The 19,591-nt window shown below is 34.4% G+C and overlaps 1 protein-coding gene across 5 annotated transcripts in view; it reads left to right on the top strand.

Moving 5' to 3' along the window:
- The window catches only part of PTBP3 (polypyrimidine tract binding protein 3), a 107,402-nt gene that overhangs the window by 29,916 nt on the left and 57,895 nt on the right, over window positions 1-19,591 (top strand). For 4 of the 5 annotated variants that reach the window (XM_023497386.2, XM_031942937.1, XM_031942919.1 and 1 more), the window contains one exon: window positions 13,029-13,104. The exons of the other annotated variant lie outside the window; for it this stretch is intronic. In XM_023497386.2, the coding sequence (XP_023353154.1) occupies window positions 13,029-13,104 (76 nt within the window). Of the gene's footprint in view, window positions 1-13,028; window positions 13,105-19,591 lie in introns of those variants that run through there. 5 annotated transcript variants of the gene reach the window in all.

Genomic DNA, 19,591 nt, shown 5'->3' with positions numbered 1-19,591 from the left:
GAGGCTGAATTTGAATGTTGGTTTTCTTGAGTTCAAATATCATGATTATGCTACCTAGTTCCATCATAATCCATTTAGCACAAATCTATTAATTAGCACGGCCATGTAGCTGTTTAACCAGTTGACACTTTATGAAACAGTAATTATTTTCAGTTTTCCTCTTACCCATAAGAATATCCAGGAAAAATCTTATGTTGATATCAGGATATTACTTAACTATTCTCTTGATATGCTTATCTAATAGCTTATTGAAGAAGGAAAATAGGATTAATTGTTAATGTAGAAATGGAAGACAGGTAGATAGAATGATTATTCTTTAAAATTGTCTTTATATTTTGATAGTTCATTTTCATGAAAACATCCTAGTTTCTGTGAACATTGTTCTGCATTTTCTTTCAGTATACCTGTAAGTATACAAGGGAGTATGTGCATAATGTTTTAGAATGATACTTTTTTTTTTTTTTTTACACTTATTTAAAACTTTGATTTCCCAATTTGATTTGATAATTTAAATTAAGGATTAACATTTGAAATAATATTCTCTTTTCAATTAAATTATTTCTTAATCTCCTTAGTCAAATGGTACATATTTTTTCCTTAGGCTTATAAATAGGTTGATTGTTTTAAGAAGTATTTCTGAAGAAGAGATAATTTTGTTAGATTTACTCTGTTTTTTTTTTTTTAGCTGCAGTAATCACCTGATGTATCAGTTCTTAGCATATCCAAAGATATTAAATTGTATTATTCATGCATGTGGTAGGGATTATAAACAAAAGTACAGTGCACTACTAATTTACTGGCAACATGAATCACAAGAATTCATGTTTCTTCAATGACTGAGTTTTTCAAGTTCATATGTTGTCTTTGTCATAATAAGGCCAAGGTCTCCCATTTCATCCAGGGCCATCTTTAGTCATCTTGATTTATGTCTTGCTACTGGTCCCAGATGACTATGGAGGGGAAAGTGAGGAAAGTGATCTTGTACAGTCTCCCTTATGTAAATCCAGTTCACTTGCATGTCATGGCATCACCTTCCTGATGTCTTGGCTCTTTTTAAGAACAAAGGAAAAGCAACGAGAGACTTTTAATGTTAAGCAGAACAGATTCTTAAGTTTAACATTAAAATTCTTTTATTCGCTACTTAATTACTATATTACTATTTTTTTTCCTGCTGTATTTCATTACTGGTTGGGGTGAGCGTTAATAATTGATACGTCAAACAATGAAGCTGTCAGCTACCTAGCTAGCTACTAAGCTAACAAGTCCATGGAACCAGCTGCTAGCTATGTAAACTTTGGACCAGGTTGCTTAGGAGATTTCTTATCAAATTTGTTGAATCAGTTTTCTGTTTTCTTTTGATGTCTTTCAATGTATTTCGTTTATTTGATTATATAAGATTAATTCAAACTGTGGTGTAGTATAAACAGCCCTGGAAAGAATCCAGAAGAAGAGTATTTTAGTCCTAATTCTTTACCCTTTTGTAACTGTGAGCTTGGCAAGATATTTCATTAACTTCTCCTTATCTGTAAACTGAGGGTATAAGAATCACTCATTTCTAAACTAATATACTTGGGTTCCATTTATCCATGATGTTATTATGGTTGTTTCCTCTTCTCTGCCCTGTCAGATACTGACAGTTTCTTTTAATTAAAATTTTTTTTTATCTGTAACTTTCACAGCTAATAAATATAATAGAATACATAAATATATTTCCAGCTTAAATTGTCTGTTTTTTGAATTTGTCTTTTGATCTTAGATCTATGGAAGAAGCATATAAGTAGGTGAGAATGTTTTTATTGTAAACATAGAATTTATGTCATGAAAGTTGTTTTGATTAGCATAATAGTCCTGTGTCTTAGTATTATCCTTATAATGCCTCTGAAGAAACTGAGACTTGAAGTTAATTGATCCTATAATCACAAAGCTTCTAAGCATTAAATCATTTTTGACTCATTATTTTACTATTTTTTTTAATCTTTAAAATACTCTAAAACAGAAAAAGGATATTATCTAGGAAATGACCAAAGAAAGGAATGATAAAAATATCTGTACTACTTGCTTCATAGGATAATTGTAAGAGGGAATATATTGTGGATTGTAAAATAAATTACAAATGTAAATTTCAAAAGCTTAAATCATATAGTAATTTTTCATTTTCTAAATATTAAATGAAATATTCTCCCCCCAAAAATAAATTCGTCTGTTAAAGAACTGGTAATTTTAGTCAACTGCAAACTCATGTAAAACTATGGCAACTTGTGATATTGGTTTGCATTAAGAGAGACTTAGCTTAAGTAGGTGATTATTTATATATCTCTGTGTGTGTGTATGTATTCTATTTTGAGAACATACCCAGAGTTGAGTGTTGTGTTCAATTCTTGATTCACCAGTTTTAGAATAACATTGATGAGCTGGAGAGTATCTAGAAAAGGGGCAGCCAGAATGATAAATGGTATTGAGTTCAAATTACATGAAAACAAACGGTTGAAAGAAGCCTGAAAGGAGGATTGGAATTTTGGATATTAGTGGGTAGTGTGCCCCTTATACTTACTAAAGATATTGAAGATCTTGCTTGTGGAAAAAAAAATTGGATCTGTTTTTACCCCAGAAGCCAAACCCAGGAGTGATGACTAGCAGTTACAAAAAATAAAAATTTAATCTTGAGGGTCAGGAAAAACTTTATAAAAACTATAGCTTTCCAAAAGTGAAATGGGCTGCTTGGAGAGAGAAGGGTTTTGCAAAAAATGTGTGTGTGCATGTGTGTGTACGCGCACATGCATGCTTTTATATTAATCTGAATGTTTTTCTCTTTTTCCCATCCCTTTCCTATCCATTGAGAAGGCAGTCTATCAATTATCATTTGTGTGTATCTTAAGAACTTTCTGAACAAAAGTTTCATTAATAGAAAATTAATCCTTTTTTTACTTTCCATTTCAAATATTTCACATCTAGATATGACGCAAAATAATTGCCTTAAAAAAAAAAAAAGACTGTTTTTTGCTCTTTAACAAACATTAACCCATACCCCTTTTAATATATGACATTAAATGTCTAGGTATCATACTTCAAAGCTAGGTTTTCCATCTAGTTCTGAGTTTTTAAATTTAGAAGAAAGATTTTAAAAATAGCCATTTGTACTCCTGGTTCTATAAAGATATTTAATAATTACATATTTTTGTATTAAAACTACTGCAATGGAAGAAAATGATAATTTCTTGGAAATTTTTGCATGTCTTACTTTAAAAGTGGAAATTGTGCATGATTTTTGAAAAATGTTGCATTAGAGGTAGGAAAATATAATTCTAAGTAATGTATTTAAAGAAATTTTAATATCTTAAAATTTCCTGCAGTTGCTGAAGTTTTTTGGTTGAGGATAATCTAATTGAATTTATTGTCCCTTGGCATCACAGAGATTGAAAAATAGCCTTCTAATGTGTCCTCTATAGTAAAGATGTCTATTCATGTGATGGGTTGGGTTTAATCCTTCTTTTGATCATTTAATGTTGATTCTTCTGTTTCATATAAATGGGAATATGAAGAATTTGTTGTAATAAATTTGGGTGAAATCTGTGATAAAAATTATTTTTTTAGTATCTTCATTTAGAATTCGCATGGAAACCCCTTGAAAATGTTTTTGGTATGCCCAGAGCCTTGGTAGACATTTAATAAATGAAAACTGATTGATGAATGTTTCTTATACTTTTGGGCTTTCTTTTACGCAAAGTCAGAGAAATAATTTAAAAGAACATAAAAAATAAAATTTCTTGATCACATTTTCCTTAAACTGGAAGTCTGTGTGGTGAGGAAACTAGACATTTAACTGCAGTTCCTCATTCAACTTTAATTCAACTAAAACGAGATACTGTTCTGATCTACATATATGTTAATGGAAGAGGTTCCTTGTATCAGAACTGGGCCACAAAAAGTTTTTAAAGTTAGTAAAAAGTATTGATTCAGAAAATCTGAATTTGATCTCTTAGTAATTGGGTAAACCTCTTTAAGAAAGTCATCCTTTCTGAACTTTAGGATTCTTAGGAATTCTTAGGACTGAATAAGGTGCTTTCAAGTTTGAGATCTATGATCTTATCAAAGTGGGTTTTACTACTGGCACAATTTTTCTCATAATGACAGGAAATTATACAGTGAGAAGAAATGACCTACAGAAATAACCTTTTCTTGGTTAAAATGTTGTTTCCTGAAGGCCCCCAGGTTAAAATAAATTAACCCTAACCCTCCTGCCTCTAACCCAGTAGTTTCTATTACTGATCATAAGTTACTTTATCCAATAAATTGGAATGGGACTGTATACAGATGATGTAGGGTGCAGATAGGGAAGAACCAGCCAAAGAGAATATCTCTGTGAGTTAAAGAAGTATGACCCTTCTGTGCACCAAGTAAAAAAAAAAATGGAGTTCTGAGAACAAAGGCTTACCAGTTTCTTTAGGCGAGGTAGGTACATGTAGTCCTTGTGGAAAGTCTTTTCCTTCAAGTTTCTACTTGTAATTGTTAGAGATTTTTTGGTACAGGTTTGCAAAATTGTTGATTTTCTTGAGTTCGTTTTCTTTGACTTATTCATCTCTCTAGATTTTGAATTAGAGCTTCTGGTTACTGGTTACTAGGGACAGGCTTTCACATGCCTTGCATTTTGAAAGGGTGTGGGGTGGGTTGGCTCTCTTGACTTCAGTCCCCTGGTTCTTAAACTTGACTTCCATTTCTTAGGGTTAGTCCCCCTGAATCTTCAGTGTAACAACCTACTAGTTATTACTAGACTAGTAACTGGTTGCTGAATCCTTAGGCTCAGTTTGTCTGGAACAATTTTCCCAATTAACTAATTTCATCAGATACAAAGAGGTACATTTATTTAATCCCTGCCCAGACAATAAGGGCAGCGAGGTGGTGCAATGGATAGAGCACCAGCCCTGAAGTCAGGAGGACCTGAGTTCAAATGTGTCCTCAGATACTTAACACTTCCTAGCTGTGTGACCCTAGGCAAGTCACTTAATCCCAGTTGCCTCAGGAAAAAAAAAAAGAAAGGAATTTAGCCCAAGCTAAACTCGACTATGGGCTCCTGGAACCTGACCAGCTTGCCCAGGACTTAAAAGCAAAAGATAGACTAAAAGGACATCAAGGTTCTTGACCAATGGTCACCAATATTGGATGCCTCCCACAGGTCACATAACTTCCTGTATCCCACGGTTCAAAGTTCCTCCTTCCAGAGATCATGGGACACCCCCCCTTTTTGGCTCCCCCCCCTCCCCAGGATCATGTGACTCAATATGGAGAAATACTTCATCCATTCAGTCCCATTCAAGTTCCATCTCGGGGACTGTTTCAAGAAGCCCTTTGTTTTTGGTCCATCTGACACATATTCCCTGTTTCTGGTGCCTATGCTGTTCTGCTTCATTGGCTTTGGCTGTTGAGGGGTGAGAGATGCCCTAATAGCAATGTAGTCTCCAGGCTGGTGTTGTAGGATTTTTGTGAAAGAATTCGCAGCCCCGATCTGCAGGTGAGGTGTTTTTGGCCCCCAAAAAGGGGTTAATTACACTGAGAAACAATTTCCTCAGTGGGCCAAATACAGAAAGGAATTGGCAAAGATTTGGGATACAGCCTTTGATTATACTATATTTCTATGGCCCAGGGCTAGGGAGTGATCTTTAAATGAATTTGAGGGACTAATCAATAATGGGTGGTAATTATGCCCTAGGGAATGATCTCCAATTGAATTGTAGGTGATCACTGTGGAAGTTTCCTAGGAACAAGATTTCCTAGGAACAAGGGTTGCTTCCAAAGGTCTGGAGGGGTGGAGATTCAGGACTTTTCTAACCCAGGTTCATCCCTCCCCCCAAAGATCGGGGGACACAGTTTCCATCAACACTGGCCTCCTTTCTCAAAAAGACAATTCCATCTCTTGTTTCAGTACATTTTTTTCTGACTGCTCTTCATGCCTAGAATGTTTTCCTTCCTTACCCTTACTCCCTATTTTGTTTTTCTTCAAGTCCCTGATAAAATTCTATTCACGATGTCTCTCCTGATCCTTCTTAATTTTGCTTTTCTTCAATTGATTAGTTATATTGTTTTTCCCATTTGTTTATGAGCTCCTTCTTTTACATTTCTTTATATCTCACATTCTTAGTGTGGTGTCTGGCACGTAGTAGGTGCTTAAAAAATGCTCATTGACTGACTATAGATTCTCACTGGATTTCTTGGTCACCATTTGGTCTGATATGAATCTCTATACTCCCCCCTCAACTGGTGTGGTTTTGTGGGAACACAAGAGGTCTGACCAATCCTGACCTTGAATCAACTTTTAAAATCAGTGTATCCAAAATTTTATTTATTAAACTCTTAATAAGACCCAAGGACTGTGCTTAGTAGTAGGTATATAAAGATAAGGTTCTGCTCTCATAGTCAAGAGACAGCATGTACATTTTGCAAGTAAGGACTTGCAAGATACTTGGAGAGTTGATGGAAGGCAACCATAGAGGAGAAAGCTTTCTTACTTGAGCCGGGAGGAGAGATGAATCTGTGGAGAGGGAAAAGTGTAAAAAGGCTTGCATGGATAAGGTGATAAAAATTTTAAAATATCAAACACAGGAGGTGGAATTGTAGGAATGACTTACTCAAACTTTTAGATAATGATTTTAGTATGTATGGAAGTTTGGAATGAGAAACTTGACAGGGAGACCAGCTAGAAAGCTATTGTAGGAGATGAATGCCAGAATTGGGGTAGTGCATATGTGAATAGAGAAATAGTCTTTTTATATTAGAGAATCTGTAGGAATAAAAATGATAAGATTTGACATCTGATTGGATATGTGGGGTGAATGAGAATGACAAATCAAGGATGATATAGAGGCAAGTAATAGGGAAGTTTGGAAGGTAAAGACAATGTTTTGTTTTGGACCTATTAAGTTTTAAGTTGCTTTTTGGGTGTGGAATTTGTCCAGTAGGCCTTTCGTGATGTCAGTTGGGAGCTGGGGAAAGGCCTCCAGTCAGTGGAGAGTGGGGAAAGGCCTTGATATATGGATCCTGTCAATACTCTATATGGGAACTGATGAGAACTGATGAGACCATCAAGTGAGAACTTAGGGAAGAAGAGAAGTTCCAAAACAGTCTGGGTGATAGGCATAATTATTGGATGTTACTTTGATCAAAACCGAGCAGTCAAAGCATTAAGGTAAGGTCTGGCAGGTAGAACCACCAAGAACAAAAGAGGGATGATAAGATAGAGGAGGAGAGATGATCAGCAGTATCAGATGCTGCATGAAGGATAAGAATTGAGTAAAGGGCATTTGATGTGGCCTTTGAATCAGCTTAATGAGGAAGTAGAGGCAGCAAGCATAGCCGGATGACTTTTTCTCCCCTGATGTTTAGCTGAGAAGGGGAAGAAATATAAGAGATGATTCATTGGGGGTTTTTAAAAGGATGAACAACACTTGGATGGTAACTGAAGAGGAATTTGACATTTGAGAATTAGAGTGGGAGAATCACCTGGTGAAAGATAGGAGATTATAGGATCCAGGGTACTTCTAGATTGTCCTTAGCAAGGAAAAGAGCCATCTCTTTGTCATTTTAAACACCTATTATGTAGTATATTCAATTGTCACTATACTAAATTTTAGAGGATGTGAAGAAAATGAAATGAGTATGACTAATGTTTTTCTTCGGGGCAGCCTTCTTTTCAGCAGATTAATCACAAGAATAGCCAGGTGTCCAAATCCTTTATTATCTCCTTCAAAGTCTTGTCTCCTTGCCTGGGGCTTCGCCTAGCTTTCTTGGAGGCCTTCTGGAGTCTTGGTTTCAGTGGAGAAGCAAAGAGCCTACCACCCTGGTGGTGGGGGTTGAGATGGAGTGAGTGAATCTCTTCCAGTCCTTGCTGGCTGTTATATACCCCATTATCATAGGTGTGAATCTTGTGGAACTATATTAAGTTCTAAGTACATGTACTGAACTAGAGAATTATTAAGCACTATGCTAAACTACATAACCATTGTCTTTATCAATTTCACTGACTTAATGCCTTGTAAGAATCCTTGTTTCAAGTTCAGAGTTCTGGTCTATAATAACCTACTGTATAGGAGGGTGCATTTTATTGTGTTTATGTGTGTTGAGGAAAGGGGGATGAGAATAGAGGAGAGGCAACATGTATCTATGAAAGTATATACAAAATAAATACAAATTCAATTCAAACAGCAGGAGGCCTTACTAACTGAAGCAATGAGACTTTTTGGAGGCAACATTTGAATTGAGCTAGTGATTTTAAGAGGCAAAGATAAGGAAAGGAGTGCATTTCAGTACAAAGGCACAGGGAGCAGATACTAAGGAGGAACATCAAGCAACCTGTTCCCTGAAATGTGTATGGTATGCAAAACAGATAATATAATTTGACTAGAAAGATAGGTTGGAGCAATACCTCGAAGGCCATTAAATGTCACAGATAGAATCTACTTTTTGACAGGTTCATGAAATGGTAAGACCTGTATGATAGACATCTAATGTTCTTTACAACCTATTTCCCTTAGTTTTCCAGATTTATCCTACCATATTACTATTGAGCTTTGATTCCACATGTAGGACACTCAGCCTCTCCTGATAACTCCATGTCCATTCTTTAATTCTCTCTTCTTACTCCTTCCTCACTTCCACTATGTGAATCCCTTCCTATTTTTCTCAAAACTCAGATCAAGTGCCATTTTTTTTTCTTAAGAGATTTTTTCACCTCCCTCCCCAATTCTAATTCCTTACCCTTTTCTCCCATTTACCTTGTATTTATAACTAATATCTGTGTATTAACCCCAATTCAGACAAAATCCCATTCTACCCATACTACACCATTAAAGATGTCTTGGGCCTAATCCTATTTCTCCTTCCCCATAGAGTGTGAGATCCTTGAGTATCAGAGACTGTTTCATTTTTGTCTTTGTGTTCCCATCATCTAGTACAGTGCTAGAATATTTAATAGACATGTGTTGATTAATTGAAAGACAAATTTATTGAAAGTTTATTATGCCTTTGTATGTGGGGCATAATAAATTTAAAAATTGGGAGTAGCTTGTTTTTAGAATATAATAGGAAGATAGCATCATATATTATTATGATAGTTATCAGATTATTTATAGGCACTAGGTTTTAATGTTTATTGTTTTTAAAATGCTATAGGGGTTTTTTTTTGCTTGTTTAATGAGGACTAGAAAATCAATCAGTAATAACATTTTATTAAGTACTACTCTGCCAGTCATTGCGCTAAAAAGTGGGACTACAAAATGTATCAGTTCTCAAGATCCTCAAGTGACTTAATGATCTATCTAATGGAGCATTCCAAATTATATGTACAACCAAACTGTATAAAGGATAAATAGGAAAGAATTAATAGAAGGAAGATACTGGAATTGAGGTATCTTGGAAAAGCTGTATTACAAAGAGTGATTGGGGAAGGCTTCCAGAAGGAATTGGGATTTTAGTTGGAATTTAAAGGATGCCAAAGAAATCATTAGGTCAAGTTGAGGAGGGAAAATGTTCCAGGAATTGGGGATAGCCTGAGAAATTAGGAATACGTATAAATGAAAGAATTTGGTTTGGTGGAATATCCGTTATATCTCTTACAGTAGACTTAGACATGCAGGCTTATATAGTTGACTTACACTGTGAGTTTGTATGAATTGTTTTTCTTTTTTTCTAAAGAAATTAAAGAACATCCCGAGAGGAAAAGAATATGTAAAAGTAATCATTTCTCTTGCAAGTGACTAGAATGGCTGCTGCATGATATCATAATCCATTAAAGTACCTTTTTAAGGTTTTTTCCCCCCCAGAGGATTATTAAAAAAGTATTTCCCACATTTTTTTTCTTCCCTTTTCATTAATTTACTCTCATCATTTGTAATATGGTGACTAGAGTCAGCGTTTTTGAAGTTTCTATGACAGGTTCACTGAAGACAAATAAGGATGGATTGGTTGGTAAAAGGAACAAACATCTGGCATCACTGTCCCTTATTCTTTCTCTCTCTTTAACCTCAGCTAAGAGAATATGTGGGAGGATTTCTTTTTGGGGATGACAATTGTTAACATTTAATTGCCTTGTTTATAAGTGTATAATTTTTGCTAATGGAGGTATAGAAGATTTAGGGTGGGGGTTGCTTGTTTTGATTTAGACTTCATTTGAATTTTTAAAAGGAAAGGATAAACTGAGCCGTAAGAGAGGTTTGGTAGAAAGATTGTGTAGAATAAAGAAAGACTTCTTGTATTGTACACTATAACATTGGGCAGGTTAATGTCTCTGAATTTCTTTCCTCCTGTGACCTGCCCATATTCATTACAAAATGGAGATGATGCTTTCAATACTTATTTCCCATAGTTGTGTTATGTCCTGTGGTCCTTAGACTGGTCTATAGCCATCATGGCCCTTTTGAATCTTATCTTAGCCCATAGCTTGAGGAAGAGCCTTTCATTTTTCCATTTTGTGCCATTCCTTTTTTCTTCCCCTTCCCCAATTTTCTTCCCTGGCTTTAGGCCTGTGGACCCCTCATTCAGTTTCTTTTGTGGATCGCTGGGACTCCAGAGTGCTTGAAATTTTATTCTTCCCCCTGTTACTCTCCCCTTTCTTCCCTTTCCCCTCTATTCCCCATTCCTCTTCTCTCTGACTTTTTTGGTTTTCCTGAAAGACTGAAATTCACTAAGAAGATTAAGTGACTTTTGTCCAGTCAAGACAAGTGAGAAGTTTTATCTTACTCATTAGTGAGGAGTTATTCTGGAGTGTCCTTATCATAAAATCTTTATCACATTAAATGTACTTTATTATTATATAAAATAAAAATAGTAAACCTAATTTTTTTTAGTCATAAGAACATAAAGAATGTCTAGCAAGCATGTGGATATGATTATGGTATAAATGTAAAAATCTATGAAAGAAAACTTTTCTTGTTGCTTTTGAAAGACATACTTTAAAAGGGAAGAGAGAGGATCTTTACATAGTTGTGACTTAATACCTCTGAGATCTTATTCAAGTTATTTTATTACTTGGACTTCAGGTTTGTTGTCCATAAAATCATATAATTGGAGTAAGTAATCTTTCAAGGTTCTTTCCAGCCCTAAATCCCAGGAATCTATTATTTGCCATGACTTCACTTGAATTGTGTGGGGGTTTTTTGTTTTTGTTTTGTTTTGTTTTGTTTTGTTTTTTTCCTGAGGCAATTGGGGTTAAGTGACTTGCCTAGGGTCACACTTCTAAGATGTATTTTTTTTTTTAAATAATAGCTTTTTATTTTCAAAATATATGCAAAGATAGTTTTCAACATTCATCCATGAAAAATCTTGTGTTACACATTTTTCTCCCTTTTCCTTCTCTCACCCTCTCCCCTAGACAGCAAAAAATTCAATAGATGTTAAACATGCACATTCTTCTATACACATTTACACATTTATCATGCTGCACAAGAAAAGTCAGATGAAAAAGAAAAAAAACAAAAAGCATGCAAGGAACAACAAAAAAAGTTGGAAAAACTATGTTGTGATCCCACATTCAGTTCTTGTTGGTGTTTTTGTTCTTTAAAATAGTAAAATGGTTCTTTGTTTCAAGTTGAGTTGACACTAGGATTCCAACAAGTTGTAACAATACTTTCTCTGGGTGCAGATGGCTCTCTTCATCACAAGTCAATGGGAATTGACTTGAATCACCTCATTGTTGAAAAGAGCCACGTCCATCAGAATTGATCATCGTATAATCTTGTTGCCATGTATAATGATCTGGTTTTGCTCATTTCACTTAGCATCAGTTCATGTAAGTCTTGAGAACCTTTTGATATCTCCATCTGGAAGCATGCTACATCAGAATTGATCATATAATCTTGTTACTATGTGTTATTCTGGTTCGATTGAGTTTGTAATTTTAATCTTTTAAGGACGTAAAGACTATTGGATTTAATGCATTGTTTTAGTCTTGATTTACTATATAACATATTGCTAAGTAACAAGTGGCATTTGTTTCTCATGTAATTTTCACATTAGGAAATTGTGAAAAAAAATTTTTTTTAATAGCTTTTTATTGACAAAACATATGCATGGGTAATTTTTCAACATTGACCCTTGTAAAAACTTCCGTTCCAACTTTTCCCCTTATTCTCTCCACCCCCTCCCCTAGATGGCATATAGTCTTATACATGTTAAACATGTTAAAAGTATATGTTAAATACAATATATGTATACATATTTCTACAGTTGTCTTGCTACACAAGAAAAATCAGATTTAGAAAGAAGGTAAAAATAACTTGGGAAGAAAAACAAAAATGTAAGCAAATAATAACAAAGAGTGTAAATGCTGTTGTGGTCCACACTCATTTCCCAGTGTTCTTTTGCTGGGAGTAGCTGGTTCTATTCATTCCTTGAAAAATCATTAGTGTTAAATTTTTTTCTGATCTTTTAGACTTTCATTTGCATTTTGATTCTTAGCATATAAATTATTTTATCTAACCTATGTCTAATATGTCACCTAAAATAAGTTGGAATAAAACCATGATTTGAATGTCATGTTGTTATAACAATGTCTTGTTGTTTTAATAAATCTGTGTTGAAATGTTTTGTAGCATCCTCCCATTATTTCTCAATTTTGTAAAAGCAAGATATTTTGATGTGCCACTTGAGTTCAACAGTGTTGTATTTTGTAAGACTGATAAAAACATTTAGGAATTATATTATGATCTTAGAGTAATCTAATAGGGGAATAAGTAATAATAGAGCAATTATAGGGGAATGAGATAATTTTGTAAACCATAATTCAAAAAAAGTTATTTTTGAGAAATGAAAATTATTTATATAGAAGCTTGATTTTCTTTCTTATTCCTAGTTAGGATAGTGTCTTGCTAATATGGGCAGAAAATTGTTCGCAGTTCAAAGTAGAATAGGGCTTGTAATTTGTCTCTTTGTGAAATCAAAATAATGTTTATTATAATTCTTGATGCTGACAGCATGTGCTGTGCAGTTGAATAATCCCATTATAGAAAGTTTGTTTAAACTTTTTTTTTCCCTTCCCATTTTAGCGGGGATCTGACGAGCTTCTTTCTTCTGGTATCACTAACGGGCCTTTTACCATGAGCAATTCGACTCCAGCTACAGGTATAGTGAAAATTTGATTTTTCATTTATAAATGTGACAAAACATATGCAGCAAGCAGTCTGTTTTGTCATTTTGATAGATGATTGATGATATACACTATGGGCCAAAGTAATAATCTATTATACATACAATTTTAAATTCTCTATTCTTTTTGATCTAAAATCTAAATAAGGCTCAACCTTGACATATTTGAGACTTTTTTTTTCGCTTAAATATTTGTTGGAAACTTGAGGACTTGAACTGTAGGTAGATTTCGTTAAAGCCAAACTTTTCAATAAGTTAGTACAGTTTATTACTGTTATCAGAAGTTCTTTGAAGAAGTAGCTATTGCTTATGTTTCATTCTCAGCCATATAATGTAATTGCTTTTTTCTTTTGAAATATTTTGTCTTTAAAATATGATAGTTTTAGATTAGAATAGGGGTGCACTAGTCAGCCCATTGTCTGTTTTTAGGTGGCCTGCGAGCTAAAAATGGCTTTTACATTTTAAAATAAAGCCAGATTTGACTCTGGGCTATAATTTGATGACCCCAGAATTAAAGGAATTAAAAGCATTCTGAATGAAATGTCCTAGAATTTTAGGGCAGAAAGCAACCTTAGGCTTTTTCTAAGCAAGCCCTTTCATTTTATAGTTGAGGAACTGATTCTCAGAAATACTGGTATACTCAATTTGCTTTTGGGTTCTTAGTTTAATTAGAGGCCTCCTGCAGAAAGTGGTATTTGAAGGTGTATCCAGGACTTCTAAGAGTTTGAAGTATGGATGGATAGCGTTATAAGCAGTACAAAGACAGAGAAGGAAAAAGATGGCTTTAAAAAAGGCTCACTTGATAGATTTTTTTGTGAATATATTAACTATATGTTAGGCTAATAAAGGAAAGTTTTATAGAAAAGTAGCATTTTTACTATGGTTTTATAGGATAAATAAGCTTTGTTTAGTCAGGGAATGGGAGAGGATATGTTTTAGGTGGGTAGATCAGTGCAAAAGCTCAGAGGCAGAGAATGAAGTAACTTTTTGGTTAGATTGGCGGTTTCAGAAAGATGAGTTATTTGGTGGTAACATTCAGGAGATATTTTGGGTCAAATTATGGAATAATTTGAATATTTAAAACAGTCTGAACTTTACTGTTAACCTTAGCTTGTTGCAAATAATAATGTTAATAATTAATCAGTAGATTAATCTCAGTCATAGATTTTTTGGTAATTATTATGGTCCCCTACTTCTAGCCAATAATCTCTAGCAGGGAACTGTAAATTAGCATCTTTTTAACTTTTAAAGTTTTTTTTAAAAATTCATTTTAATCAGCCAAAGTCTACCTTTCACTGACTGTCTCCCATTACCCTCAGTGGGGAAACATAGGAAAACAAAATGCGTTACTAATATGTATGGTCAGTCAAAACAAAATTTTCACATTGACAATGTCCAAAAAAATCTGTCTTGTTCTGCATTCTGAGTCCTTCACCTCTTTATCAGGAGTTTGTTTCATCATAAGTCTTGGCATGCCCATTGGTGGTCGTACTGATAAGAATGTAACATAATGGTATTGTATTTATATTATCCATTTTCTAGTTTATGGGTGTCCCCTCAGATTACCATTCTTTGCCACCTTAAACAATATATATATATGTGTGTGTGTGTGTGCGAGTGTGTGTATATGTATGTATATATGTGTACATATAGAGAGAGAAGAGAAGAGAGATTTATACATTTTTGAAATTTGTTTTGCTTAGCACTAATCTTTCTCTTCTGGAGTTCCCCTTGTCCCCTTTTCTTATTTAGTTGTCTACTTGTTTAGTGAAATGTATTTCCTTATCCAATTTTGTGTATGTGTGTTCCTTTTTTTTTTTTTTTTTTTCTTTTGACCATTTCAAAATAGTCAGGTTTGAGTGTCATTTGTTCCCTTTTCCCCTGCACCCTTCCTTGTATTCATGTGTGTTTGTACACCCAGACTATGAAATCCTTTCTCTTCTCCCTCAAAGTATTCTCTTTCCCCTCTCTCAACATTTTTTTCTTAAGATCACTAAGACATAACTGAACTACTCTCAGGTTTTGACTAAATGAATTCTCTTTATGAACCCTGATGAACAAGGTTTAGAGGAGACATGTATCATCTCTCAATATCTCAGGATTTAAGCAGTTTATCTTTGTTGAGTTTTTTATCATATTCCTTTCACATTTATCTTGAGTTTTCCTTTTCTTTATAATGGTGGCAACTAAAGTGTATATGATCCTGACTTTGGTTCCTCAGTACTTGGATTCTTTCAGGCTGTTAACAAAAATTTTTATTTGTCTTTGGAAGTAAGGGTTTGGGCTGTTCTGTTCCTCATCAGTTATCATTTGGAGGTTTTTTTAGGCCCTGGATAGCAGGTCATACCCCCTTTTTCATTTGTGCAGTTAGACTTGGAAAATTGAGCTTAAAAAGAAAACTTTAAACCTTGAGGCTCTGACTCCTCTTCACATAACCATTGAGACATAATCGAGGATGGAAAAAAATCTCCAGGTGTTTTCCTCTCTGACTTCATCCCTGTTCAAAAATTACCCTGGGAGTCAAAGACAATCTTATGTCCTGCAGTTATGCCTTTGTTATAGCCCTTATCTATCCAAGAATGGTCCTATTCCCCTATCTGACAAGGCCTGAGCCACAATCTCCAAGCTGTAAATACTAAGTTAACACCTCTCTCCCTGCCCTCTTTGAGGTAAAGATAACAACAGCTGCAAGACTAATTGCATTCTTTTTTCTGTATTTTGCTTGCTAAAAAACTTTATATATAAATGGTGTGCCTTAGTTGCTCTGGACCGAATGCTTTGGAAGTATATTCCCATTTTGGTCAACTAGCTTAAACTCTCCACATTAAAGATTAAAAACAGTCTCTTCTTGCCTCAGTTTCTCTGCTATTACAGAAAATTAGCCTTCTGGTTTCAAGAGATCTTGGCAATTTTCTTTTAAGATTTATTGAAATATAATTTTTAGGTTCTTTTGTCATGTTGCTCAGATAGTCCAATGGTTCTTAATTTATATCTCCTTGATCTGTTTCCAGGGCCATTGTTTTTTCTATGAGATACCTTAAATTTTCTTCTATGTTTCCAGCCATTTACTGTTACAGTATTTCTTGTTGCTTCTTGAAGTCAATACCTTCTATTTGGCTCATTTTAATTTTTAGGGAGTTTGTTGCTTGGATAAGGTTTTAAGCTTTTTGTGCCAAGTTGTTAATTCCTTTTCCACTTCTTTTGTTTCATAGCTTTTATTTCCCTTCCAATTTTTTTCTTCAAATGCTCTCTTTTCATTTATTAAATTATTAAACTTTTTTTTATTTTTTAAAACTCTTGCTTTATCTTTTTCAGAAATTCTAGTTGAGTTTGTGGCTAAGCTGTATTTGTCTCTGAGGCATTGCTTATAGGTATTTTAGAGTCATATTCTTTTCTGTGTTTGTGTTTTGAGCATTCCTACCATCATAGTAACTTATGATAGGGCTCTTAAAAATTTTTTTTTCCAATTCTTCTAGCCTACTTCCTGACTTTAGACTTGATGTCAGAGCTGGGCTCTGCCATAGGAAGCAAGATCTGGGCTGGTCCTGTCTCCCTTCTTAGGGTAATGTATTGTTTCAGGATCTCATGGATGAATTCGGGACATATAAGCTCTCAGTGCTCCCAAAGAAGTCTAATCCAGGGCAAAGACTGACAATTGCTGTTCTCATTCGAGATCTGCAAGTTTTGACCTAGGTTTTGGTCTGAGCTACATTGCTCTTAGACTCATCCACTGGAAAAGCTATGTTGCTTCAGAGTGACACAGTTGTAGGTCCCTCTTTGGTCTGAATTTTCTGCCTTATTTTTCTGCAGGCTGGGTTAGATGGTAAATGTGAGACCCTGCTCTCAGGTCTCTGACCTATACCACTGCTGCTGCTCACTTTTGAACTTCCTTCTTTCCCAGCTTACCATCCAGGACCTCCCTTCCTGGGACTACTGCCCTTGTGCACAGGTTCTCTTCTTGCTCTGCCCATCATCTATGATGCACAACTTGGTAGGTGTCCACAAAGCTGTCAGTTTGCATCTGTCCCTCTTATAGTATTTTTGTTGGCATGAATTTGGTAGTGCCCCAGTAAGGTTCCTTCTTTCTCTTAATGCCTACCTTTTGCGCAGGCACTGGAATATTCTGTACCTTTTTTTTTTTTTTTTTTTTGCTGAGGCAATAGGGTTAAGTGACTTGTCTAGGGTTACACAGCTAGGAAATGTTAAGTGTCTGAGGCCAAATTTGAACTCCGGTCCTCCTGACTTCAAGGCTGGTGCTCTATCTACTACACCACCTAGCTGCCCACTCATGTGTTCTTAGCTCAACTCTGGCCTTGATTTTTGTAGCCCTTCCTGCCTATATTCCTGTGCAGAGTTGGGTGAACTCTTTTTTTTTTCCCTCTAATTTTCTTGTCAATATCTGGTTTGGTGAAATTTCTAGAGCAGGGTAGAGGAGTTTATGGAGGGCAGCTTACCAATGCTGTTTTTATCACTTTGCCATTTGGTTCTGCTTCCTTACAGTCATAAATTCTTAATTCTTTTGTGTTTAAAGTCAACTAATCCAACTAATCGTGAAACTTTTCTATATTGAATCCCTGACTGTCATCTCTTCTGTATTTGAATTCTTCACTATAATATCTTTCTAATAATAAAATGGCAACTGGTCTAAAAAGATTTTTCATAAAAGAAATGCCTTTTGAGTAGGAGAGAGATTATAGTTTCCTAATTTCTGTTTGTATTTTAGGGATTATTGTATGATTCTTTTATTCATTGTTTACTATTTGCCTATCAATGTTAATAGTGCTTAATTTTGTTTTAAGATACTTTTTTTTTTTTTTTTTTTTTTTGCGCATTTTGGTGTGTGTGTGTGTGTGCACACGTGTACTTGAGGTGCTTTGGTTTACTCAGGTTATTTATTGAGCTTCTATTGTAGAAGAAATAGATCAAAACAAAGTTTGCTATTTTTTATGAGATTTTAACTGGGCCCAATTTGACAAATGCAACTCTTAAGGGTTGTTAAACAATTAACAAAAAGGGATTTACTTAGTTATTGCTGGATATTTCAACAAGAAAGAGACATTGTGGACATTTCAAGTTAATTCATCAGAGGAAAGATCCCTTGCCTAAGTTGCCCATTCTGATCTACCAGCTGGCATCAGAATTCCCCTGGAATTCCTCTTAGATACTATGTGCTTCTGTGTTAAGGAAGTGACACCAACAGTCAGAGCTTCTAGTCTCAGCCAGTCAAGATTCCAGGAAGGCCTCAATACCTTTTTTGGAAAGACTATCCTTAGTTACATAGGGCTAGGAGTTAGGATCTTGTTCCAACTTGTATATACACATATTATCTTCCATTAAATACGTGCACATACTCAAATGTATGACCAATTACATTTCATTGAAAACTTTTCCCTTCCAATTATCAAGTATTTATATCTCCCTTGGTAGGGGGAAAAAAAGAATAAACAAAAAATATTGTAACATATATGTTTAATGAAGTTAAGAAAAAGAAAAGAAATTCCTTATTGGCTATGCCTCAGAGTCAGGATATAAGTACATTGTTATTTTGTTACCAGTCTTCTGAAATCATGTTTAATCAGAGTACATAAATCTTTCAAAATTGTTCCTTTTCCAGTTTTCTTATAATAGAAATTGTTCTCGGTTCTATTCATTTCACACAACACTCATGTACAAATCTTTTATAATTTCCTATATGGTAGCATTAATTATGTTAATATACTATAATTTATTTAACCCTTCCCCAAGGTGAAGGGATATCACCTTCTTAATTTCTAATACGTTGCCATCAAAAACAGGAATTGCTTTAAATATTTTTTGTATATATTGAATCTTTCATATTTCTTTGATCTCTTTCATATATTAAGTGTAGGAGTGGTATCTTTAGGTCAAGGGTCACAGTTGAGTAACTTTGGGGGCATAAACTGATTTCCAGAATAGCTGTACCAGTTCACAGTTCCCCTAACAGTATATAAATATGCCTATTTTCCTATACTTCCTTTCCTATTTATCATTTTCCTTTATTGAGGAAGGGTTATTTGCGGGACTAATAGATTGCTTTTAATTTGAATTAGTGGAACATTTTTTGACTGGCTATAGATAGCTTGAATGTCTTTACTGAGACTTAAAGATGTGTTATTAGAACAGTATATTAGTTTTTTCTAACTAAAGCTTTAAAATATTAGTTCATTTTTTTGCTATTGAACTGGGGAAATTTTCTAATTTTTATTTTTTAGTAGAGATTTTTTTTTCTTTCTGAAAAGATTTGCCAGAAGTATATTGAGCTGCATTTTTATTGAGTTAGAGACACTCAAATTTTTTTTCTTAAATGGAACACTTAATGAATCAGATTTTTGTCATCTTTTCATTTTCTCTAAAAAGACATTTTAAAAAATTTGTTTGAGTTCTGGTTAATCAAAATTTTACTAATTTGGGATCCTCTTTTATAGTCCTATTGTCAATTTTA

This window comes from Sarcophilus harrisii, chromosome 1 (assembly GCF_902635505.1).
Source record: "Sarcophilus harrisii chromosome 1, mSarHar1.11, whole genome shotgun sequence".
Lineage (NCBI taxonomy): Eukaryota > Metazoa > Chordata > Mammalia > Dasyuromorphia > Dasyuridae > Sarcophilus > Sarcophilus harrisii.
This window is presented reverse-complemented; position numbering and strand designations above follow the sequence as displayed.